Raw genomic sequence first — 27,245 nt, 5'->3', positions numbered from 1 at the left:
TGCAAGGAAACACTTGTTTTAAATGCTTTAGTGAAATGAACTTCAAAGAAACGTCTGTCTTATTTGGTATACACAGGCATACACATACAAAAGAATAGCCTGGTTTATACTGCTGGCCAAGAGGGGGTTTGGGGTTTTTTTTAAAGTCTTGTTATTTTTTCAGTTTATAAATAAATTCCTTGTTGGACAATAGACATGTTTTGGAAATCTATTTATGGACCACTGGAACCCAAAGTAAGTTTACAGTTTTGAGTGCTGCCGTTTTGATCACACAAGCTTTCCCAGGCCGATAACGCGGCTGCGGCTCTGCTGTTCTGGCACTCGGCACGGGGCATTCTCCGCCGTTTCCGTGGGTCCTGTGTCCTGACTTCCACGCAGGGACAAACCCCACAGATTCCCCCGCCCAAAGATGCGATTAAATGGCTCGTACGTTGTGGTGAGGATTTAAAAGAACTTTAAAGAGATTTCCTATGAAGTTCCTGGCCTTGGCTATATCATCGCTTCTAGCACCCGGCTCCTGCTGAACACGTGGCCTGAGCTGCCTCTCCCAACCTCGCAGCCGAGAGCCGGCACCAGGACCACAGAGGAGCAACACCTGACGGCGGATCCAGATCGTACACACTTCTCAATTTAGTTTAAAGACAAAACCAGCTTTGAAAGGTTTTTTACCTTTTCCAATTCCAGCCTTCTGGGTACTAGATAAGGAAAAGCAACTACGTCTGTAAAGCAGTTGCATTTTAAGCCACTCATGATTTTAAACAAGCTGGTTCATCGTTAGGGGGGCAATTCTTTAAATCACAGGGGATATCTGCTTTGTGCAGAATAGTGAAAAAGTTCAAATCCCCAGACGATGCTACCGTTTGTAGCCAGAATTGTAACCATCGGTTCTTCAAACGGTGCAGTACCATTTGAAGATTGATAAGCTCTAAATTTAAACAGCGAATGGGAAAAGCACAGCGTTAAGAAATCTCCAGCAAACTCCAGTGGCAGCGGGCAGCGCTGTCCTTTCGCTCACTGCAGCCGAGGTGAAAACACCCAGAACGTGGTTTTCTGCGGCGGGCGCGGGGCAGCACGAGGAATGCTGCGCCGCTGCCAAGACAAATGAACTCGCTGCAGGGCGTCGCGCAGGCTGAGCTGCCCACCGTGCCCCAGCCCACTCCCACTCGCCTCCCCAGCCCCTGCAAGAAAGCAAACCGGCCGCTAAAAACACCCCCGGGCACCCGTCCTGCCTCTGGGGCTTGTGCAGGGGCACTGCTAGGCAGCCCGAGAAGTCAGCTGGGGAGGCAAAGAGAAATAAAGCCAAATCCGTCCATTAGCAGCAGTGTTTATTCTCTATGTTCTGGTGTCGGTGACTTCAGGACTTGACCACCTCTGCTGCTGTGCCTGGCGTTAGCTAAGGCTATTCACAGCCACTTTTGGGAATTAAAAAAAAAAAGTTGGATGTTGGGGTTTTTTTTTTACATTTCTCATCTAATTTCTGAAACAATAATGCCTTCTTCATGTGAGTTGCTAATGCAGAAGCTAATACTTGCAAATTAGCTGCAAAACGCTTGTAATTTTAACTCCTACAAATGATGATGTACTGGGAGGTAAACAGCACTGCAGCTCAGCCATGCATTTAAACGTCGCCGATTCCCGACGGCCCCCCAGGCTTGCTCTCCACCTCCAGGACTCCCTTCAGAGACAGAACACCCCGGAGCAGGCTTGGCCCTGGCCTCCATCAAGAGTTTTCTCTGTTTTTACTGTAATATTCAAGGAGCCACTTTTTTGTATAAAATATTTGTGTTGTTTTTATTCATATGAACAAGCCAGATTCCCCACCACCACCCATATTAGCTTAAAATTCAGAGGTGCAAGTTCTGGTGGTGCCGGTGGCCACCATCCGCTGTAAAGGGCGGTCAAAGGGTGGGAACCTTGCAGGCACCTACAGCAAGGACCTGCTCGCTCAGAGCTTTGCAGGCTGTCTCTGAGGTGTCTCCCAGCGATTCGTGTCTCACTCTTACTTCTTTCTGCCTGGTAGAACACCTACCTATTTTTAGGTCTGGGCAATTATCATTACAGAACTCAAACCACTTCTTTGTTCCGGCTATTTTAAGCCGAGCATTACACGGAGTAACGTCATCATTCTCTCTCCCCAAGCTTGGTTTCTGGTCTGTAAGGAATGAGATTGAGGATAAATACAGCAAAACCACCATGAACTTATGTGACCTAAATGAAACACAGAAGGCTAGAAAAGCTCATGCTGTACTTGCGCTGCTTTTTTTCTTTTTTTTTGTAGAAATTAGGCAGTGTCCAGATGGGCTCCATATGTACTTACTGTCTCCCTCCAGGGCCCTCTGGGAAAGCCCATGGCATATCAACATGTACCCTGCTACAGCAGCCCTCTCTTGATGTGGTTTGCCCCCAACAGCTTAAAAGTTGTTTATTTGGACATGGTTCTCACCACCGGGCACCCACCGGCCCCGGGCTGCATCAGCACCACGCGCCAGCCTGAGACACAGGGCAGGAGGGAACGGGCTCCATCTCACATCTTGCAAGAGCAGCAACCTGATTCCCATTCCTCGTGTGTGGTTCTGGAAGACACTTTTTAAAAGCAGGAAAAAAGTCCTGGAGTGAAAGGACGCAAAAGGACCACCACTCAAGAGAGCAAGGTTGGGAGAAAAACCCAGGCTACTGAAAGGTTTTTGCAACCTGACCTGAAGGTTGCATCGGGTCTGGAAGCACGTGGTCTGCCTGCCGTGGGGCATTATCCAGGCCTAAGGTACCACACCGCGGATCAGATTTTGCAGCACAAGCCAAGAATATAGCTAGAACAAAGGACGAAGTCTGTACTTCCCAAAACAAGACCACAACTTGCTTCAGAAACCGTAGAAAGTTACATAAATGGAAAAGCTGATTCATGAGAATAAAAATAAAAGCTTTTCTTATGGATTACAATGCCACTGTAAGTGCACTCATTCAATAACCCGAGGCCTAAAAAATTTGTTAAATCCCACACCAGCAAAACCCAAGTCAAAAGATCCTAGTGCATTCAACAAGTTTCTTCCTACTGGAAGAACCAAACACGACAGTTAATGTCACCTCCAGGTACTGAAGCCCTGGGGATCAGCATTCTCAACGGTGCCCAGGGCCCTTATGGACCCAGCTCCCACTCACCCTTATTTACTCTTTGACACAGACTGCAACGAGACTAAAATCCCCAGTGGGAGTTTGGCTGTCAGTCCCCTTAGCCTGCTTGGGAAGGTTGAGCCAGTAACGCAGGCCTGGCTCCTGTTCGGTACAGCCCAGTGAAGCAGCCTGCTGAGCAGGTTCCTAATTGCTGTGTCGCTGACTTGCTGTCGGAGGTCGAGGAATTAGTTAAGAAAAAATAAGAAACCTCTTCTCTGTTGCTCCAAAGCAAAGAATAAAGTAATACAATCATCATTTGGAAGATACTAATTTAGAAAACTAATCTCAGCCTAATTCTGTCCAGAAGCACAGGAGAACACTAAATACAGGATCTCACGCATTCGCTCATGCTGTGGAACAGCATCGAGAACTGAAGTAACCCAGGCAGGCTCGCTGTTTCTGAAAGGCTGCTGAGCTGCCTGCTCCGTCCTCGTCTTGGCCCGTGCTCAGCACCCGGCTGGATGGTGCCTCTGCACCACGTATGCGTGTACACGTACCGCGCACCCGCGCGTGTGCCTGAACGGTGGGACAGCACACGCTGCGCGTGCTCAAGGCAAGGACTTCTGTGCCACGTGAAGCATGATACTCATTTAGGAAAGGTAATGGTGTAAATACCACGAATGCCTGGTTTCCATCACCCTTGGGTGGCCGCAGGACAGCGTTACTTCCCAAGAGGGCTTTCTTACCCCGGGGAGATCCAGGTGAGTACTCAGTGTCACACCGCTTCAGGCGGAGGCCTAAGTACAGCGCTGCGAACAGCGTGCAACGCACGCTGAACGGTCGTGGAAAGCAACTGCTCAGAAACAGGATTCCAAAGGCTCTTTACAGTTAGACTACATGGCAATTTGGGCTATTTGTCACTTGGTACCTACAAAAGTAGACATCTGCTAGCAAAACCTGAGACTGGAGTACATTAAGCAACCCCTTAATCATGTTGTGGGCATAATCACATGAGCAGTTGACAGGAGCAAATCTGTAAGATCAACGGTCAAAAATATTCAGACTCAAATGGCATCGTTCTTTCATTTAAATGTACGCAGGATTCGAGTTTAATGTTGCAGCAGGATTTTTGAATGTCGCTAGTTTTGTGTCAGAGATGCAATACGGCCAATTCTACTGAAGCTCTATTACAGTCAAATTCTAATAAGATACTACAAGGCCATAAATAGGTCAGAACTGACTTGCTGCATCGCATCGGACGTCTGCTTAGCTACTTTCCTCCAGCAGTGGCCAAAAGCAGATTCCTTTACCCATTAGTCAAGTATGAGGACAAGCAACATTTCCTTATTTATATCTTCTCAGCTTCTGGCAAACAGCAGTAGCAGCACTGCCTAATGAAGGCTTGATTACTTTTTAATGTGTTTTAAGTTTACTTTCTATGAAGGCACCTTAAGGATCAACGTATTATCGCAGCTTAAGTCAAATTCTGCTCTTAACAAATAATATCCAAGCGCTGGGGGAGTGGGACGGGTGAATCCATTCATCCTTTTATACCTGCTTGTCAAGGACTATTGTGGTGCTACCAGGTTTCTAACACAGAACATCTTATCCTTGGCAACACCTGAAGACAACGTGTAAAAGTACCATTTAATAAACTTCAGACTGTGTTCCAGTACATGAAAATGGTTCCGTGGCAGCTGAAAACCCACCTCTTTTCCTACTGAAGCCACCAAATTCAGAGGCAAATCTTTCTCTCTTTCGCTGCAAGGAAAAGGAGGGTGACATTGTGCATTCTCCTTTAACTCTTCTCCTTACTGGCCACTCCCCAGTATTTTTCAGTCACCCATTTGGCATTTCCTAGCCTGCCGAGGCTCACGTCCCACACTGGCAGCATCCTACTTGTTTTGCCCAAGAGTCCAGCTCGGCCACAAGCTTACTAGCCAGACGCACAAAACTCACAAGAGCGTTCTGGATGGCTGTGCAGATCAGATGCAACACGACTTTAGTCAGGATATCTGTTTCCTGAGCAAAACAAATATTAGACGTCCCTCTATTGTTTGCTTTAGATGCCCTTATTAATTCTGTAAAGTGCTTAAAAAGAGTCACTATTGCCAAATCACAGTTACGCAGAAGTCAGGATGCCAAAGCTCTTCTCCATAGCAGCCACTGCCTGTTAAAAGACTAGAAGCACACAAGTAATACAAAACATTAAGGTTTTATCAGAAATATGGATTAACTCATTGTGCTACAATAAATATGCATTCCTCTCATGTGTTTTGCTTTACTTAAGGAGAGGTTTTCCCTAAAAACCTGTGGATCCTCAGCTGGAAACACATTCAGAGTTCATCCTGGAGGAAGGAGCTACATGGTTAAACCTGAGAACTCCAATACAAAGGAGTTAATTTACTGTTGTGCCCTGGTTCAAATAACCAAAGATACTCACTCCATGTATCCTCATCTTTGCTTATAAGCACTGTGCCCAACACACTGACTTGTACTGACAATCAGCTTATTAATTCTTTTGGGAAAAAGAACCACTGCACATTACATGACTCAGAAGTGATCTGTTTCTAAATCCAAGGGGAAAAAATAAGGATCTCTGTGTAGTCCACATCACGGTCTTTGGTAGCCTGGATTTACTAAACCCTGTGCTACGCTACTTTTCAATTGGCAGGTAAGCGGTACTCCTACAGAAAGCTGTACATCTGGCCAGCAACTGCAACTAGTGACTGAAGTGCAACACCTAAAAAACCTTGCCTGAGCCAGATGTCTGAACAACTCCCCCCCCGCCCCACCATGCGATTCAGACAAAGACGGACAGTTACCATATATTATCTGCATTTTTCAACTGTGATGCTCTTGGCGTGCCAATACCCCTGAGCATATTACTGCACTGGCTGATGTACGGCGCCTGTGGGGACCATCAGTCACCTCTCCAAACACACATCTCTCCCTACATCAAGAGATGAGCTTTCTGTTTGTTTGGGTTTTTCCCTTGTTTCTTTTTTTTTTTTTTTTTTTTTAAAGTTATGTGAAAAGTGAGAGCAATGCTCAATGGGATTATTTGTCTGGATTTCAAAAACAAACAATCCCCACCCAGCCAAAACTTTCATTTTCAGGGATTTTAATGCAAGATTTTAACACTTAGAATCTCCTTCCATCATCAGCCAGAAAATAGAGACGTTTGCTCATGGGATGGCAGCAAGCCTTTTTACACTGTTTCCACACACATGAAACACCAGATCCCCAGCAGTCGGGCAAGGGAGGAGTTAAAACCCAAGAAGTCGCAAGAAGGGGCTGCCAGCACCAGAGCTGTTACTAGAAGAGGCACCAAACCCCGCGAAGCGCATGCTTTTTGTAGACAACCTAACAGCCTGAACACAGAAAAACAGTGAATGCAAATGAACCTTCCAACTGCTGAACACCGGGCGAAGCGTTTCAGATCTGGAGAGGTGTCAGACTTACACTTGCCCTCCCTCAAAAGGAAGGATCTGCGCTTGATTTGAAAGAGGGGGGATGCCTGACTACTGCTTAACTCTCTGCTGACGCTGGGCTTCAGGCCCCTGCGGCCCCGGCAGTGAGGAGCAGCACAATTCTCCCCTCCCTTCACGTGATTTCTGCAAACAGCCCCGCCAGCAGCCCTCTTTGATTAGGGATGAACTTTGCACTTGAAGCAGCCTGGTGTGTCTGAGCACTGGCTGGCAGCAGCTCGAAACTCAAGACGCCCAGACCTCTCCAGCATCAAAAGCCTGCCCGTCCTCCCGCAGGGGCTCTGCCCAGGCTGCTCCCAAACCTCACCGCCTCCAGCGCCGGGTCTGGGGATGGTTATCCAGGAGGGACTGGCGGGGAAGCACAGCTCGTCGCTGGGACCGTATATATTCAACCTGCATAAATCTGGGTTATGGAAAGAGACCGTCTCCTCGAACTCCAAAGGCTTGTCTCTGAGCACGTACTCGCCCCTTCTCGCACCAGCGTACGCCTTGGCGCGGCTACCTGGTGGTCTGAGACGGAGAAACTCTTCCAGCCGCCCAGCGGGATTGTTTTGTGGGCCCTCAACCCAGCTCCCCGTGCCGACATGCGGACGCTTGTGCCACCACAAGGAGAGGCACAGGGCAGGGAAGGAGGGCAGCCAGGGGCTGCGGGACTGCCTCTCCCAGCAGCAATACCCACAGAAAGCCTGTATCAAACCACGGCCTCAGGCCGTTCCTATCACAGGCCTTTGCTTCATTCAGCAACAGCAAGGATTTGCAAGTGCAAATATTCACATATCAGGATTTTTTCCTAGTTTCTTTTGTGACTGGACTACTGAAGTTAGCCAAAATAAATCTATCTTGCAAAATCAAGCTTCCTGACCTAAGCCTGCCCTTATCTTGCTTTAGATGAGAATGTAAAGAAACGTTGATGTATTGCAAAGCCATAGCTTTAACCATGTGCACTGACATCGCCCACGAACCACCGCAGCCCCCGGAATTGTCATAATCCAAAGAAAAACACCACCATTACAGTACAAAATAAATTGACCCTTGGCGATTTTCTAAGTCGGTTTCGTGGCATTTGACTTTCATAAGCCTGAAAAACTGCTCGTCTGGTCCAAAACCAACAGAGAGACAGCTTCCTACTGCGGGAATACAGGCACCATTATCTCGCTTATCCGTTAACAAAGCATAAGCAGCAGCAGAATATGAACTCCTCATTTATTACGCACAGTTGTTTTCTGCAGCAGACTTGGAGCTTGGCAGGCTGCATTTCCCTGCGTGTCTATCGTGCGCCTAGTCACAGCATCCAAACTCTGCGCAGGGTTAAATAAAAACAAACATATCTGCTCCTCCCAAAAAACAGTAGAAAGGTAACCTAACTCCTGAACATCACGAACATGAGAGCGGCAGGAGAAGCAGACAAAGGAACCACGCGCACGTTGCGTTATCCTGCAGCGATCACCAGGCTTCCAAGACTACGCAGGAGAAGGACGGGCAAACCCCAGCGTCTGCTTAACAAAAACTGCCCCAGGGCCTGGAATGAACTCGTGGTGTATCGGCCAGAGAATCTCCAGCAACGCCGCTCATCTGGGCAAGGTTTAGGGTTAGCGGGAAAGCAGAAATCTATCAACAAACCTGCTGTCACAGCTTCTGAATTTTCCGTCATTAATCATTACTGGCGTTCGCAGAGTTAGTTGTCTGGCACAACTCGGGCAGAACAGCAGAGAACTGCAAGCTTCAAGAAACCTCGTGTAATGTTCCCACTGGTACGGCAACAAAGCCGTTCGGGTTCGTGCCAGTACTAAGTCCTGCGCTTGGTCCATCCCCGCAGGGAGGAGATGCCGTCCCGCCACCGCTGCACCTGGGAGCAGCCCCACAGCCACCCATCAGCCAGCACACGGCCTCTCCATCACTGCTTCACGTCCCCTTTTCCAGGCAGCACCAGCCGGACTAGCCATGACGGAAGGTGAAGTTACTGGTGCTGAGCCCCTCCTTCGGCCCTGGGATGCTCAATGGGCAACTCAGAGAGGACCTGAGCAGCGGGCAGCCTCCAGAAACAGCCTCCTCCTGGCACAGCCGCTCAGTGTATTGCCGGTGTCTCCACAGCCTCAGCATCTCGCCTTAGTCTCTCCGCTGTACTCTCTTACCTGAGGCACAAAAACAGTCTTGGGAAACGGGAGCTTTTGCTATGTGGAAGAAAAAAAAGTTCTGAAGTCTAAGCTACCTCCGTCACAGACTCCTTGAACAACTCTGAATGCACCCTTCGCCGCTCAGAGCTTCCTTTCCTAAGCTGTTAGTTGGCAGGAATAATTATTTTTTCAAATCACTGCTTATTTACTTTGTTATTTGGGTTAGGGATCATTTCTGGCTGTTTCTACCAACAGTATCAAATACACCGCAGCCCAGCCTCACAGACAGGCTTTATGCGCTGACTGTAACGCAATTTAACACACAGAAGACTAGTCTCCAACAAGATAATCAGGCTCAGTACCACGTGAGATGCAGAAAACTCTCTAGAACATGACATACTCCTAGATATGCAAAAGTTCTCAACGTGGCTGAGAAAAACAGGGGGAAAGGCACTGAGGGTGCCACGGAAAACCTGAGTACTTGCTCTAGCAGCTTAAACAAGGGTTTTAGTCCTGGAAGTCTGGACCTCGCCACCGTTGTCAGGTTCCGAGTCTGTTTTTTTCAGCCAGTCTCTCTCTGAAAGCCAGAATTATTATTCCTCCTTTATCTTCATTTTCATAGAGGGTTTCAAGACAGGTCTTAGTAGTCCACGCAATGTTGGCAGCAATTACACCCTGTGCAAACTGCTGCCTGTCGTGTTGTGTCAGTTAAAACAGCACAGGTCCAACCTCGTTCCACCCCGAAACTCCAGTATCGACAGCATTTGCCTAATACTTACTGGGGAAGCAGCCTGAGAAGACAGCCTTAGATCAACACGCTCCGCAGACAGCAGAGGGCTACAGTTTGGGGTGTTTATTGAAACGGCTGCTAGTGTAATTATTTTTCAGAATCCGTGGATTTATGCTGGCGATGAGGAGCCCTGCATGGCAAAGAGACTAGAGAGGAAAAGCATTTTTTGTTTTGTTTGTCTGACGAGAGCTGAACTCTGGCTAGGAAAGGAGTTAAATGCACAGACAAGTATTGCACGAGGCTCCTGTGGTTTGCAATAAAAAAGACAGTTTATTTCCTCTATGGTTTAGCACACAGAGAGACTAAATTAACTGACAAGACTAAAATTTTACAGCATTAATTGCTGTTTCACTGCCTTTATACTGCCAGGCATTTATTATCTTTAAATAAAAAACTACTTTACGAAGAAATGTAATACGACCTCAGGGATCCTACGCTAAACCCAGGTGCTTCTGTTCTGTATTACTTTCTATCATTGAAGAACTCGTGTAACACAGACATTATTTAGCAAAAGAGTCTTTTTGACGACTGCTATTCTAAAACTAAACCAAATAGATTTTTCAAGAGAAGAAAGCTTTTTTTCCCTGAACTAAAATACCTAAATATCATAATACAAAGGAAGAGGGGATTAAGAGAAAAGCTATGGATTAAATACAAGTTTTCCTCCTCTTTCCAAGAAGAGTCAGGCCACATTGAGACAGAACCGCAGGTCGGTACAGCCACACCAGAGCATCCCAGGGACGGAAGGTTTAGCAGACAACAATCTGTATCGGCACCAGCTTTCTGACCCGTGAATTTGCCTGGGGAACATTTCAAGTGCGTAGCGTCCTGGGGGCCCCAGATCCCCTCTTAATTTTAGTGCAGACTTGGACAAAATATTGTAAGTTCAGAAACTGTGTCTTTAAGTGGGGGAGAGGGGAAGATAAACAAAGCTCACAAGAACTGGCCACACTGCAGTTTCTACTTCTTTCGGTAGCTGAAGCAATACAGAAGTTGGCCAACTTCTGCTTGCAATAGCCAGGGAGGCCCGCGCCTGGGGGTTTGCTCTCCAGAGGACCTCTCAGGAGACGTCCTGAAGTCACTCTTCACAGGAATAAAAAAAAGTGGAGCATTTTGCAACACAGTAAGATCCTTCCCAGCAACAAGCTATTCTCGCCTACTGCACCATTGCAGCCCAAAGTGCCGCCTTCCGCCCCGGACCAAGGGCGCTGATCCGGATGCTGCCCATGCCTCAGTGGTGGGCATGGCCACCGACAGAGCCACGACCTGGAGACCGCTTTGCAACCCCTCCACTGTCTTTTCTAAGTTTTTTAGATCATTCTTGTCACCATGGTATCTGCTTTTTTTTTTTTTTTTTTAAACCACAAGCTTCCTTCTGCCTCCGTGCAAGCTAGCATCTGCATACCACGATCAGGAACTAAGACAAATACACACTGCGTTTTAGTTTTTTAAAAGATTAAGTCCCCCAGCTGTTTATTTGCTGTAGGATGGAGTTCTCCAGGCCTGGGAGAGCAGCCAAAATAGCTTCATTCCCATGATGATCTTCAGTCTCAGCCCAATGCTCTATGGCTGACAGCGCGAGGTGATGGCTATCCTAACGCCTTCCAAGCTGCTAATCTTGGTCCCAAACTGTTATATGGAAGACATAGCTGTCTGTCCAGCTGCTCCTCAGCTTATACAGGTGTAAATTCCTGGAAGGAACATTCCCCGAGATAGCTTTATGGACCCACTTTGATCTTTTCACAGCATGCACAACTCAAACCTCAGTCCTCTGCGGGTGAAACGGAGGCTTTCACGGCTACCTGCTGGTACGTTTTAATGTGATTAAGGGAAAGAGAAATTTAGAGAAAGATTGCTCAAGTACAAAGGTTTCATGGTCTTGGCCACCAGAACCATGAGACTTGCTTATCTGCATAACAGGGTGGAAAGGAATTTCCAGTTCTTAATCAGGATTATCAGGTCACTAAGTTTGCAAACCTGCCCCTTTTTATCTTTTTATTTCTACTCACATATATTGTATTTCCTGCCTAGGGGAAAAAAAAAAATCCTACTTCTATTATCCGTAAATCATCTTCACTTGAACTTCATTTCTATCCATGTCCAGTGAGCATGTTTTGGGATATATTTTTAATTCCTTCACGGAGTTATTCTGCTCCTCTCCCGTTCTGCCAGTTGCTCTGCAGCTGCTGCTCTGGCCGACTACATTTGCAACACGTGCACAGGAATGATCTTGGATAAGCGGCATTAAGTATTTCCAAAGGAGTAAAATCTTGTCCTGCTGTAGTCCATGGCAAAAATCCCAGAGACATTAGCACAGCCAAAGGTTCATCCCATGAGGTGAATACAGATGTGCTGTTTAAACCTGCCTGGAAACCACTACTCTCATAAAAATGTGGTTTTATGTGAAAACTATTATTATTTTCCCCAGAGGCTGCCTGTTTTCTGTTTACAATGGGCTTTGCCAGTTTATTTTGACCTATGCCTAAGGCAGGAGGGGCTTCTGATACACCTACCTTATTGCCTAGGTCTAGACATGATGTATGCCAGCATCTGCTGTTCATGCTGCAAAATCATGTTGGTTTTGGAACCACCTGCTGTCCATACCACCAAATGCTGATGTTTCATATGTAAAAAAAGCTGAGATTGTGACCGGCGACGAGACGTGTTAAGAACAGACGTGTTCAGTCCTGCAAACTCTCATTCACATCTCCCGGTCCGCCCAAGAGCCCAGGAAAACAGAGTGACATTTCAGCTTTGATTAATGGAAACCCTTCCCCAGCCGCACCCGCGCACAACGCCCCGCGCAAACCCTGCACAGGGAGGCTGTGCATCACCGGGCAGAGCTTGCTTCGCGCTGGCTCCCCCGTTACTAACACCCCGATCCCAGTCGGGATCCCGCGGTGCGTTTCATTATACGTCAAACAGAAGATCTAATGGTGAGTCTTCCCTCTGCAAAGTCTTACTCAATGTCCGCACCTTGAGATTTCAAAGATTTTTATCTCTCAACAGAAACTTTTGAGCCTGCCAGCATCTATTGCATAGCAAATAGCTTCATACAACACTTCTTACAGCCTTGTCCTTGGCTCCTGAACTGAACTGCAGTTGTTCGGAAGGAAACCAAGAGAAGAATTATTATCAACTTCTGCTCCCCCCGCCCCGCTCTGGTTTCTAAGATACAGGGGACAAATATAGTTAAAAGTTCCTCTCATATTTACAGTCCCTCACAGCATCGCAGGGTTTGCAAAGCAGAGAGAGGTAAGATTTCAGTCACACTGGTATGTCTGAATATAAACCAGATACGGAATCTGTTTACATTTCAGAGGAAATTTCTAGTTACACCTAAATGTCCAGAGCCTTCTAATGCTTCTACAATTGCAGGCATTTGTAATAACTACCAAATTAAAAACAAACCAACACATCCCAAACACACACATCTATTCTTTATTCTTTTCCATCAAACATTTTTCCTGGACAACATGTTCTTTAATTTTCAAATGCGAACTGTTAACACAATTTGGGAGCAGAGCCAATGTCATCCCGGAACAGAAGAACAGCTTTATTGGGTTAGATCCAACACTTGTCTACCCCAATATCCTGCCTCCACCGGCCACAGATCCCGGGGAAGAGCATGCCAACAGACTCAGCGCAGAGGGCTACACCACATTATCCTTTCCCAGACTCCCATAATCCGCAGTTTTGAGTCAGAGGTGTAGTAATTATGTTTAATAGCCCTTAATAGACTTTCGCCCTTAATTTGTCTCGCTGCTTCCTGAGCCCATGCCATTTTTGCCGTACGCCACGTTCTCTGGCGATGAGTTTCTCCATTAAACTACATGTTGTCAAACAAAGTACTTCATTTATTCTGAACCTGCCACCTGCTAGTCTCGCTTGCTCTCCCCCAGTTGTTGCATTAGGAAAAGTTGTGAATAATCACCTCCTATTTGTTCTCCCATGCCCGACATGATTTTATCACTTTTCATACTTTTTCAGCTCTTTCTCAGCTGCAGAATTCTACCTTATTTGGTTATTCCTCGTACGGTGTTAACCTCACCTTACCCAGCACCTTTTCTAACTTTTTAATATCATTTCAAGACAACTGTTCCAGTCCATTATAGATACAGATGCACCATGGATTTATACAGTGGTATTGGGTTTTTCCCTTGCTCTCTCCCATCCTAAAAAATCCCAACATTTTGTTTGCTTTTTATGACCACTAATATGGTATTTTTGTAGAATTACCTCGTACAGCTCCAAGACCTCTCTGCTGAACACTATCGGTTGGTTTAAACCCCGCTTTTGCACAGGATGACGATTGTTTCGTCCTGCTTTCCCACCCGGGACGGGTACAGGAGGCTGCTCTCGCACTGTGCAACCTCACTTCACCAACAGCCTCGTCACCTCACTCTTTCTCCAGATTGCTTAGGGAACAGCACAGATCTCTGCAGGATCTCCATGTATCTTCTGCACATTGCAAAAGCTGCCTATATATTCCAAAGTCTTGATTGTTATCTCGTTTATATAACTGGTGTGTAATCAATTATATAAGCTGAAAAGGAAAAAAAAAAAAATATCCTTTCCTCTTATCCCACAGCAGCTTAGTTTCTTCAAAAAAAAAAAGATTTTTAACCTGGCCAAAGCTTATCCAAAACTTTCTGGAAGTCGAGGGATTCAATATTCAGGGATCACCCTTATTCGTATGCTCAGTGGCTGCTCCAGGTAACTCAGCTGTGAGGCACGGCTTTCTTCTCCGACAGCCTAGGGATTCTGCCCCCCGTTCTGTCTCTGTCCATGCGTCTGCTGGGAAAGAGTCTAACAAAGAATAACATCAATTTGCCCTGCACAGGAAGATAGCTTGCAGCTTCCAGATTTCCCCGAGATCCTTTTTATAACCACTGCTGCCTTTGGCTCCTTTCTTCACTCTGACACCGCAGCAGTTCAAACAATAGATCCCTCGACAGGTAATAGTTAAAATTTTACGCTCGAGCGCCTTTAGAATTTAAAGCGAGGCAGTATTCACATTATGGAAAAACAGCCCCAATAAAACTAAACTTCAGATATAGCTAATTAAAGAAATTGAATCACCACATCCTCCTCACAGGGGAAACTAAGCCCAACAGGAAGAAGCTGTAAGTCAGGATGCGAAGACCACTTCGGCTGGAGCCAGACAGCATTAACTTTAGTCAGCCCGCAGTTTGACGTTAACCCTTCGCATTTTCTTCTGGTGGCTTAAACCTCGCTCTCACTTTACTACCTTCCAAATTTCAGAAAACAGGCCTTAACAGTCAGCTGGAGGTGCTGTCCTGGAAAGGACATGCTCCTGGATAGAGGCTTTTTTCTGGGACAAGTAATAATAGATAAGCGTTACAATTAAAACTCTTTCAGGCTTGATTAAATATCTGACCAACAAAAGTACTTTAAATTTAATCATAAACTGAAGGTCTCCCCTGAATACGGTTGGGGTTAAACACATGTTGTTAACACGGTATCTTCATGTTTGAGTAGAAAGGTTCTTGAATAGCATAATATTGATACAAGTTGTGGATTTGGTTCAGGTCTCCAGATGGCTGATTAGTGCCAGGAGCGCAGATCAGCGGTTCCAGGGCAGCAGCTCAAGGGCTGGGGAGCACGAAGAACAGCTACCTAAGGCAGAGCTCACCTATCTCCGGCTATGCCAACGACGCATCCTTAGCATTTCTTTTTATCATATAGGGGAATATTTTAGTTCTGTTTTGAGCTTGAACAGATGAAATCTATCAATGTTTGTTTACTTCCATTTGTCTCCTCCCTCCTCAATTCCTCCTCTTCTGGGAGGAACAGGAATAACCTTTCAGAGACTCTTGTTTTTGGCACCCTCCGCTCGTTACAGGCATGCCAATTCACTGACTTCTATAGGCATTTTCTGAGTGTAACTTTCATGCCTCAGGACAAGAAAAGTTACTTGCTCAACTCTACAAATATTTATTAAAAAAGCACAAGTGCTTAGCACTGACATGACACTGTACGGACCGTATCTCGACAAGCGCTGAGGTTGATGGTTCAAGCAAAGCCAGGGCAAGCTGAGGGCATTCAGCTTCTTCCCAAACTCAGCCTTTTCTCCCCAAGCACTGCATGAGAAAGACATAATCCTGAGGCACTATTTCAAAATAAACAGTCATACCTGCGTATACCATCTACAGATATTCTCAGCAAAAAGCCCTTCCCAGCCTTAACTGTGGAGTATAATCTCCCATCTTCCTCATGCCGTCAGAAAACCGTTTTTATTTAAGCACAGTAGAATGTTTTTTATTTTGAGATATTAAAACTATTGCAACAACTGCGGCCGATTTAATCTCTGGCTCTATTAAAAATTTTAATGTAATATTTTAAGAAAAATATTTGACTTATCTAGAGTTTGGAACAATGACTTTAAAAAAAACAACCCACGAGGCAGATGGAACGCATCCTCGCTAACTGCCTCGCTACATTCGCGTTACATATTTTGTCTTCCACCCCGAGAGCTCTAATTCAGAACAATTCATACCATTTTATTGAGAGAGATTAAGTTTGGTTAACACTGGGTATCCAAAAACGTATTTCGTGCATGTTATGTTTACACAAGAGACGCGTTTAAAAGTCAATACCAAACCTACCAACAAGTCAGTTCTCACCCACAGTATATAAACTGCATGAGCCAAGTATCACAAAAACATATATGTACGCTTGTGAGATTGTTTTTAAAACTACAGATGCAGCTTATTTTCCCCACAATATGTGGTTTTACCTAAACTTGCACCATATTACGAGACTATTTATAAAAGATTCATATCGTTATTTTCTTCTCGTATTAGCCGCGCTGATACGCAGCACCACGGGGACCCATGGAAGTCCATTAGCAGCCCCAGAACGTCTGCTGCCACGGCTCGGGGCTTCGGGGATGGCAAACGTGACCACAGGCATCCGGGCTGCGACAACACATTTGCAACCTTGAACGCGGCTGCAGAACGAAGCACACTTATTATACGCACCGATAAAAACGCTGGGTGCAAAGAACCACCCTGCTGCAGCTGCATTTGCCCTCCGCAAGGCTCGGCACAGAGCCACCTCCGGCTACGGCCCTGCACCGCTGGGGTGTTCAGGCAGCAAAGCGCCAGCCGCTCAGAAACCTCGAAGCGGCCAAGCAACACAGAAACAGAAAGCACGCAGGCTTTACTCATCCTATCTTAGGATGGCAGTATTTGCATTTATTGCGATAAGCAGAGGGAAAAGGCCCTAGAGGGATTTAAATACAAAACATAGATTTTTTTTTTTTGTACAGTCTCCATCTCTCTATGTATTACTTCACTGGGATTGCCTCAGAAGGATGAAGCGGCTTCACCAGCTTTCCCAAAGCCCCGAGTTGTTGAACAGGGTGGCTATGCACAACTCTGCTCGTTTCCAGTCGCCGTTCTCCCTCAGCTGCAGTCCGTAATGCTCTAGAAAGCGCTTGCCACTGGCTATACATCCCCAGCCGCACCAGAAAGCGCTCCTGTGCCTTACTGGGTTATGTGGGGGAAAAGAAAAGAGTAATTGCAAGCAAATGTTTGCTCTCCAGACCACAGGCCGCTTTCGTCTTCGTTTCCTGGTAGGTGGGGAGAAGACCTAGATCCTTTCCCAAGCAAGAAAACAATACAAGAAAAACATGAAACCCCCCACATCCCTAACTTTGTGAATGAAAAAATAAACTAAAATTTCCTTTCCTCTCTAAAACCATCCCTAAACAGCGGCGAGTCTGATGTGTAACATGGGACTCTGACACCAATTCTGCAGATCATCTCTTCTTTTTGCCATGTCTGGAGTCGCAGTAGGAGGCGAGGAAGGAAAACCACCCACGCAGCCATCAAAACAAGCGAGGGGGGAGAGCTCAGAGAGATGGAAGCATGGGCTGTAGACCACAGACATGAAGTTCCTGGCTCAGAGGAGCAGTCTGGACACCAGGGATTCGATGCAGCAGTTTCCATGGCCCGCAGCGCTGGCAGCGGCACACGGGAGAGCTCAGCCCGCCATCTCCAGCGCTGGCACTTCGCTTCCACAGCCACGGCCTCCGGGTTTCACCCATACTCCTGGAGCTTGCAAGGGGACGTCAGATGAGCAAACACCATTCTCTCGGGCAAAGTCCGTAGTCAAGACCGGTGCAGTTGTTGGCAACAAATGCACGCTCGTAAGACTGAGAAGAATTTAAACAGCTGGCTCCTTTCAACACGAGATCAATAAAACTGGTAATCCAACTGCCGTCAGGAAGACGCACACAAGTGCTTCTGGTGCTGCAGGAAAGCTGGGGCAATCTCTTACCCAAAAAACAACAAAATACCTAAAGGCTAATGGAGAAAATCACTGACCGGACTCGTGCAATTCAGCTTCTTCCCTCCTTGTATCCTTTTTCTTCCAGGAGCAAGAGTCTAATTACTCTTTGGCCTCTCCTCCTTTCGTCTCTTGAAGGATTTGAATAGAAGTCTACAGTCAAATCACTCTCACAGCCTGCACAGTCCCTGCTCGAGTCAACGCTTGGGTGCTTCTGAATGCGGCATTTGCGTCTGTCATTTTACAGTCGTAGCCTCCAACACTGTCTCATACTAAATAACACTGTTCGCTTCAACCGTATGTCACGCAGAAAGACTCCTGGACAGAAGCTACACATGCATATTCCCACATTTGGTGTCTACAGCTCATCTTCATAATTACAGTCCCCCATGCGTCCTTGCCCCAGCCCACGACTCACCAGTACAACACTGAGAAAGATTAAAGAGAAAGGGCAGTTTTCCGTACGAGACTTCCAAATACAGCAGGAAACTGGTGCTGTAACTATTACATTATGACTTCTGGGGTTAAATTCAAATAGGAGGCCAGACCAAGGCTGCAATCATCATATTTTAGCCAAGGCCTCAATTATGAACCTCCAGTATATTCAGTTATCTCTGCTTATGAGCACCATGGCAATAAACCTCCCCAAAGCAAAGTCACCTTTACCTTTACCGTACAGAGCATAAAGCAAACCCCATGACCGAGTACAAACACAGGACTTTGCAACCAGTGAAACGCACCAAAGATAACACTGAGCACTAACTCCTCGTGCCGCAAAACCCGTCGAGGAGCAGCTTGGCAGTCACACTTTCCGCTGTAACGCCCAGGCCCAGACTCTGAATGACACACGTACACGGGAATTAAAGTGAACTTCACCAGAAATCCCTTGAAACATAGTTGTAAAATGCCCCTGTTTAGACATGAGCTTCATACAGTATTTTTTCCTCACAGATACATACTACTGAACAGTAACTTTATGGAGAACAGTGCCTTGGGGAAACATTTTATACACTATAATGTGGCAAATTATACTGCATAACAAAGCATGACTTTGCCAATAAGCGACCACAAAATTTGGGCACCCTCCAAGACGTACACCCCCAGGCTGTGAGGTGTGAAGCAATCTCAAACCCTTCTCCCTTCAGTGGGAGACGATGCTTGCCGGGGTCTCACGAAAGCTTCACCAACTTACAGAAACGGGGCAGCTGTTTTCTAGGAAGGAGGAGATTTTATACTTATTTCTGTTTTGCTTCTACTCAGGCAAATTAGCCTTTTAAAAACCAAAATAACACAGTGCCAGGCATCACTGACAGTATAAAGCCGACTTAGCAGGAGTGAGAGCCCTTACAGGGCTGATGTTAGCCAGTTCAGTTACTTTGCTGGGAACAGCTTTGACTCTGTTCCATCTCTCTGTAGCAACCTCCTCTGATGTGGATTTTCCATTCCTGGAGTGGGTGATTTCAAATTCAGCACCCAGAAAGGCTCCTCTGGTCTTCCAAGCAAAGCCCGTCTCACCGATGGCTGAAGACCCACGAAAACGACTCATTCCCATCGAGCACATTTCCCTCCGGATAGGTGCCTCTCTGTCTTACTTTAGGTTGAAACATTGATTAAAATTCTTATGCTAGAAAGAAAACAGCCACCCGGTGAGGTACTCGGCTGATCCCGGCCAACAGAAACACCCTTGGTGTACTCAGTAAACTGAGAATGTGCAAGTCCTGCTCATTACCGCAAGATGACTTGAGCTGCACTAGCTTTAGACACAGGCATGAGTGTATATATATATATATACACGTACACACACACACGTCATAAAACTGGCAATTATGTGCATGTTACGCTCAAATTCCACAAGAACAGACTACGCCAACGCTATATTCAAATTCCACAACCAGGGTTGCACAAAGGAGCCTAAAAGGCAGCAGTAAGTCAGAATCGAGCCTTGTAACGTGTACAATCCACACAAGGACAAGACAGCATCGCAGGAAACACTAAGCTAATAATTAAAAACCTAATTTAAAAACAGGAAAACATAGTGAGGATTGAGATCAGCGGTTGCACCCCTGGAGCTTAGTATCACCACACAGACCGAAATCAATAACTGCCATTAAGAGGTCACTGATGGAAATCTATAGCAACTGAATCAGTCAACTCGAAACCTATTAACAGCTGTATTAGATAGAAAGAATTACTTTTTCAATTTGCTAATGACCGCTTCTTTCCTTCCAGATGATCACTTTGTATAAACCCGGCAGAAATCCCTTCAGACCCCCCCTTATGAATGAACTACTCAGGATCTCAAGACACTCTCCAGATCAGCATCAGATAATCGTCTGCTGTTCACAATCAGCACCAGCACGTCGATGTCAGCATCGACATCAAGATTAACGAAAACGACACGGGAAGAGAGCGGCAGCAGGGACACCCAAGGCACACACTCCCGTGCCATCTGCGCTCCGTCACCGCGGGGCTCAGCCTCTGTCATCAGAGCTAAACGAGGGGTTACAGCATCACAGCCATCAGCGGCAAAGCTTACCAACGTGGTATTTTATCTGCTGAAGATCGTAGATCAGTGAATGCACTCAACCGGAGAAGGAGAATTCAGTGAGGGGTTTTTTTATCTTCTGTACATCACCGTCCTCTGAAAGTTTGGGAACCTGCACCTGAAGTACACAGCCTAACAGTGGCATGAAAGGTCATCACAGAGCCACGGCTCAGTCTCTTTATCGACTTGCGGTAAAAGTCACTGATCATTAACTGCAATAGCTGGCATTTCTCAGTCTCTGACATTTTGTAGTTCTCCAGCACATTCATACCAAGTGTGAGAAAATCCCCTGGATTTTAGACTCAGAGCATCTTTACACAGATCAAACAGAAATCCGACGATCTTGAGGACGCTGCCACTCTTCGCTACATCTGAACCTAGGCACCAACCCCCAGTATTTTTGTTTTTTGTTTCTTTCCCTTTTGAAAAATACAGTCTTCTGACCGAGCTGTGCCTACAACGCGCTGGGGCCACAAGAAGCGAAACCCGTTATTCCCAGAAGGCAAGAAACGGCAGCGACTCGGGCAGCGGCCACACATGCCCACCACCATTAATGATACCATGGAAGCGGAATAAACTCATCCAAACCGAATACTGACATGATGGGTGGCACAATTTAGAAATAAACTTCAAGAACAACAGGGGAAAAAAAAGCAAAACCGAACGAACGCTGCTGGCTTTGCCTTCCCAGCGCAGGAGGAGGGGTGCCCGCCGCTCGGACCCCCCGAGCCCGGCACACACAGCTCGGGAGGAGCCGCGGAACCACGAAGGAAATGTGGTTTTATTTAATCCTGGACGGCCGGCTGCACCGCACACCTCTCCCCGCAAGCGCTGGATGCTCCTCTCGGCCCGCCCGCCCCAGCCTCCCCTCAGGCTGCCCGGCCGCCGGGCGCCGCTCCCGGGCGAGGGGAGCCGGGGGGAGCCCGCAGCCGGCCCGGCCCCCCGCGCCCCCCAGCCCCGCGCCGCCGCCCTCCCGCCCGGTACAACTTTCCCGGGCGGCCCCTTACCGCCGTGGAGCCGGAGGAGGAGGCGATGTAGACCTTGATGACCATGCTGGGAGACGAGGAGGCGGCGGCGGGACGCGGAGCCGGGCGGGTGTGAGGGGGGTGTGTGTGTGTGTGCGGGGGCACGGCGAGGCGCGGCGCGGGCTGGGGCTGAGGAGGCAGCGGCGGGAGGGCGGGAGGGAGGCGGCGGGAGGCCTCGCCCCGCCTCGCCGCGCTCACTGGGCTGCCGGCCCAGCAGTCACCGCCGCCCAGCCCGGAAGAGGGGAAAAATGGTTAAAAAAAAAAAAAAAAAAAAAAAAGGAAAAAAAAAAGAAGAAGAAAGAAAGGGGCGAGGCGAGTTCTCGACGAACCACGCGAGACGTGCGGAGGAGGGGGCGCCCGCGCCATGGCGGCGGGGAGCCCCGCTGAGGCGAGGCGGGGGCCCGGGCCCAGGCGGGGCCGCCGCCTCAGGGCAGGGGGTGAGGAGCGGCGGGGCGGCCCCTCCATCCCTGCGGGGAGCCCGCGGCTGCCTCCCCTCCCGGCCTCCCCTCCCGACCCGTCCCCGGGCTCCGCCGTCCCCGCTCCCCGCCCTTCGGCGGCTCCCCTCGGCCCTGGAAACACGGCGTCTCCCTCGCTGGGCCGGGGGCGCCGCCTCCTCGCCTTGCCCGCGGTGTGAGGGCGGCGGGCGGCTGCCCCTGCCCCAGCGAGGCCGGAGCCGGCCCGCGGCCTCCCGCCCGCCGGCTCCCATCGCCTGGGCCCGGCGCTCGGAGGGCTGACAGCAGTTTGGGGTGGGTGGATGTTAGCGCGCAATGATACGTAAAATTAAGAATTTCCTTTTAAAACTTAGTCCAGCGTGAAAGTTACTGCCCCAGCGATGTGTCAGCCCATGCCAGAAGACAGACTGGGCATCCAGTAGAGTTCTTCGCCTTCCTGCAGTTATTATAGAGCATCTTCCACGCAAATAAAGCATCACAGAAGCACGTATCGATGCTGCTGCCGTGGGTCTGCCCGCTCCCGAGCTGCCCCCTCGGCGTCCCTTCCCTCGCCCGCCCTTGGCTGTGCCGTGGCCGGGGACCCGGCGCTCTCCTCGGTTAAGGCAGGGCACCGGGGCGTGCAAAAGCCCTGCCAGCCATCGTGCACCGCCATCGCACCGCGCGCTACTTCATCATCTGTATTAATTAGGGCCGCCGGATGAGACCTCGAAGAATTCTTAATTGTTATAGTCACGGTGACACATTATTTAGGGAAATTTATATTCAGCACCTGTCTTCCACTTGCCTCTGGTACTCCAAGTATTACCTTACATATATTTTATTATACATTCTGATAATAACTTCACAGAAAATGGAAAATACGGCGATAACCATAGCAAGCTGAATTTTTACCACCTACAAACTAAGATGAAAGAAAGACGTTTGTTCTGCTGTTGGCAAAAAGTGGGGAAGGTATTTCTGAAATGCCTTTTCCAAACAAAATAAGCCTTCCTGTTTCAAATTATCAGGTGTTTTTCAAACCACACACGTGATTTTTATAAAAGCCTGTTGAATTAAAAAGTCTATTGAATTAAGTCACCAATATTTGTTTCATTAATTTGCCAATAGTAAGGGGAAAAAGAACTGTTTTGAAGATGACATGCCTAATTTTGATATTATTTATGATGCTTATCTGAATCTTTGAGACTGTCGTGAGATTTATGTGTGTTTTGGAAATGCAATAAGCGAAAATATATTTAGGATGATGGCACACAATAAAAATTCCCTGGTTCGGGGAATTTCAAAATTTAATAAAAATAAAGTGTACTTTTCAATCTCTTGAAAACAAACGGAGTTAAGTCCAGGAGATTAAAATTCTTCAAGGCATGTTTCTTCAGATGTGTTTGTGCAGCCCCCTTCACGGCTGCTTGCGAAATGCCCTGCTAATTCCCGTTTCCTCCGGAGCGCCAGGCGACGTGCCAGTCCGTAATCCCATTCACGGCAAGGAAGGCCAGGGGTAGAAACCGCAGCTTACCAGAGAGACTGAAACAAACGCAGGTGGAGAAGGGGGTAGATAGGTTTATTGGAACTTTGGGCTCGCTCGTCAGTCTGCTGGCGGGCCGCCTGCTCGCCGGCCGGCTCTCCTCTCCTCCTCCGAACGCGCCGCAGCTCCTCGGAGCTGAAATTCTTCTGGAGCGAGCTGCACCTTGTCTTTCTGCCTACTAAAAAAACCTGGTGTAATCATTGCTCTCAAAAGTGCACTTTGGAAGGCATTTTATCTTCATGAAAGAAGATTTATTAAGTTAAGAGCAACACATGAATTGGGTATTATTGAAACGACTAGGTTTTCTCGACTCATAATAATAAATTTTCGACTTTATTGGCAGAAAAGCGCAATGTTTTCTATTCCCAGGCTGCTCACGTAAAATCCGTGGTATTATTTTTGTTTTCACTATTACACAGTTGAGGTGTTTAATTATCCTTCTCAAGGTAGACCAAAACCTCAAACAAAATGAACAAACTGACACTATGCCTCTAAGAGGAAAAGCTCCCGTTCCCGTGCAGCCAACAAAACAGTACGTGTCGAATATTCAGCGACTGTTGTCTCCTCGATTCCTTTGCGCCCTTGCTGTAGCCTGTGTTTGTACAAGGCCGTCCTGTCAGGCTGCATCTTTTATGACCGTCTCTTTCGCTAGAAGGAAAACGGAAGGGTTGAATTTTGGTTTATATTGTGTTATATATTAGGGAGCAGCAATGCTGAGTAAGTGGCAGCACCGGCACTGACCTCCGTGGCAGCAGGAGCGTAAGTGCTCCCCGGTGGGGAGCCCGATGGTTTGCCCACCCCGGAGTCACCCAGGGATTTCAGATAAAAACGCTGCCAGTAAAGGCAAAGATCTGCTCGCTTTTTTCTTAAACTGCAGACAAGGATGGGGGCTTCTGAGTACTGGCAAATTAAGCTATTTTAAAAAAAGAAATGCGGTAGAATCTCGCAATGAAAGATATTGCAGTAATCAACTGCAAAATCCCTCTTGTACAAAAGGTCGGGAAGCACATGCGCTCCAAATGCTCCACAGCTTCTTCGTAACCACGGAGGGAAATGGATCCAGAATTCGACTGCAAATATTTGGCACGTAACGTGAGAATGTGCCAGGTTTCCTTCTCCGATTGTGCCTGCGCTGTTGCTAGAGAAGATGATCTGGATCTGCCTGAACTCCCGAAATGAAGGAACGTGTGATCGGTGAGAAATGTCAGCTCAGCGCTCTCAATAGGAAATACGAAATCTATTCTTCATTTCCAACCCCAGCCTACCAAGCTTGCCAGTAATCGGAGCCAGAAGGCAAACTGTGCCTCCGAGCACGTCTTGACTTCGCCCGTGCTCTGCGAGAGCCGTGTCCTGCTACACGCAGCCTCTGCCAGCGCACTGCTGATTTATGGTGGGTGGAAACGCCGCTCCCCTGCCGCGACACGCTTGTGGGAAGGGTGGGGAAGTCCAGGAGCCCTGCTTCTCCTCCTCCTCCTCCTTTGGGCACAGAGCGAGGCCGCGTTTCCTTGTTGTCCTACAGCATTGTGCAAGACACATGGCGGCTAGTTGCACGAGGAAGTTAACCACGCTGCGAAGAACATGGCGCTGGGCGTTACTGCTTTTTGCCTCTGTGACCTCTGTGATGGAGCTAACAGAGTTCTGCTAAATCCCTCCTGACCCGCAGGTGTGACATAAACCCCAACACGACCAGCACCTACTCCTGGCTTAACGCCGGCGCGGGATTGTGTGGGGCGTTCGCCCTACCAAATGCATCCCTCGGAACCGTCACCAGGACTCGGAAAGGCAAGAGGAGGCTGAGCACGGCCGAACACCGCGTCCCCGGCGCGGCTCTGCGGCGGCCGAGCTCCGCGGCCGGGCCCCGCCGCCTCCCGGGCAGCGGCGGCCTCCCCGCCCGCCGCCTGCCCCAGCGCGCCCCCTGCTGGCGCACGGCGCCGCCGCGGCCCGCGCCCTCGGTGCTGGGCGGAGGAGGGCGAAGGGCCGCGCTGGGCCCGGGGCCGGGGCCGGGCACCCTGCGCTGGGCCGGGGGCTCCGGCAGCACCCGACCGGTCCCCCTGTCCCCCCCCCCGCCTCTGCCCGACCCCTTTGGGGAGCCTGGATTGTGCCTGGGGCGAAGGAGCAGCGCTCATGCTGCAGGAGCGGCCTGCCTGCCGGGGATGCAGACCTTCAGTTCGATTCTCGGCTTCCAAATAAAGGGGGAATGGGTGATTTTAATGTTTTTAATAACGCGATATTGTTCCCAGAGTTCAGTATTTATAAAGCCAAAGCTTCCTGAAGTAACCTGGGGTGCATCCGCCCTTGTGCTTTGGTTGGGATCAGCAGCGCGCTTTCCAAGAGCATCTCCCAGCAGCAGGTACCCGGCCGTGCCGTGCTGCCGGCGTGGAGCAGCCTTGCGGCAGGCTCGTTTGGTGGCATTTGGATGGAACCAAGCTGGAGGAGGACTCCAGATACACACACGCTGCACCGCAGCAGCTGCAAAATGTCACGTCGGTCATCTGCACCGGCTGTGTCGCTTTATAGGTTTGCTCCTATTGCACCCAGCTACCTGCTAAGGCAGACATAGCCAGAACTGGCCTGGGCAGGTGTGCCAAGACAAAGGCCAAACAGCCCTTTCAAATATTTTTGCATTAAAAAAAAACCCTAAACTGAAGCCAGAGCTGCCAACTAGTCCAAGGGCCGGAGGTCCTGCGTTTCTGCTCCAGCAATACGCTTGCACTGTCAGGGAAGACCGCAGCAGAGGCTACGCTCTTGCCAGGGCCACCCGGCTCGGCCAGCGCTGCGCACCAGCAGCCAGAGCCCAGATCCTGCGCCAGCTCCTTGCACGGCCGGCCAGGCTGCAACACAATTACCGACGGCAGCGTCACAGGACCCGGCTGCAGCCGCCGGCACGGGGATCGTCACCGTTCCCTGCCCCGACACCTTCCCCTCCCTCTGCTGACTTCTGTGCAGAAAGGGGCTGGCGACGCACAACTCCCTGCTCCGGGTTTCATCCCTCCTTTTCCTTGTGCTCCGGGCGGCCGTCCATCCCACCGGCTCCGAGCCACCAGCCAGCCCTGGCTCTGACAAGCCCTGCGCGTGCTCCTGAAGTGCACTTTGTTACCCTGAAGTACCTGAGGGAAGTACATGGAAGGGAATACCACAAATACCAGGATTTCAGCCAGAATAGTCCCTCTTTTAATGCCGTTTTAGGCCAGTTTGTTCAACTGGGCATTCTCAGAGGGCTGCTGCCCTGAAAGTCAACAACCAGAAGTCTGCCAACACCCTTGCCTGGTCCCCGGCTCCCGCTGACTCAGGACCCGGACTGCACAGAGCACATTTTTGCGCTCTAAGCACTAAATCCTGCCTTCCCTGAGCCCGTCCAGCGAGAAACCCGCAGCTCCTGCTTGCTGTGAGCTCAGGGCAAGCTGAAAGAGGGGGAAGTGGAGCTGCACATCAGTACGTGATGCCTGCCATTCTCTTCTTCGAAGAGAAGTTTTTATAGACTTGGAGATGATCGGTACTTCCACAGTTGAAGAGGGCTTGGGGTTTCCTAGGACCAAGACAGTTTTGGTCAAAGGGTCCGCTCACAGGCTCGCTCTCCCCCTTCCCTCTCCTTGTGTTCTGAGCATCCCCAAATGGCTGTCGGAAAGACTTGTTTAAAAAAAGCGCTAAAGGTAGCATGGCTTTGTAAAACTTCCCTGCGCTTTCTTGGTCACAGCCCCCTCAGGTGCTGAGGTCTCCCCAGGAATGGATTTTAAAACCTGGTGGCATCGGCCCTCTCCTGAGGCTCGGTGTGGAAGCAGTTTTAAAGGCAGGCTGACACACTGCTGCGGGTGCGGCGAGGACCATCTGGCAATGGTTAGTTGGGTATTATTCGCTTTGTCGATTTATTCTAGCCCGTACCGA

At 48.7% G+C, this 27,245-nt stretch overlaps 1 protein-coding gene across 1 annotated transcript in view; it reads right to left on the bottom strand.

The window, feature by feature from the left end:
- The window catches only part of SH3BGRL (SH3 domain binding glutamate rich protein like), a 37,803-nt gene extending 16,266 nt beyond the window's left edge, over positions 1-21,537 (bottom strand). The window contains exon 1 of the mRNA XM_082323404.1: positions 21,372-21,537. Within this exon, the coding sequence (XP_082179530.1) occupies positions 21,372-21,416 (45 nt within the window). The 5' untranslated portion in view covers positions 21,417-21,537. The remainder of the gene's footprint in view (positions 1-21,371) is intronic.
- Positions 21,538-27,245: the final 5,708 nt, after the last annotated feature.

Source organism: Platalea leucorodia (assembly GCF_965183815.1).
Source record: "Platalea leucorodia genome assembly, chromosome: 10".
NCBI classification, from domain to species: Eukaryota; Metazoa; Chordata; class Aves; order Pelecaniformes; family Threskiornithidae; genus Platalea; species Platalea leucorodia.
Note: the sequence above shows the minus strand (reverse complement) of the source record. Positions and strands in the feature narration are given on the sequence as shown.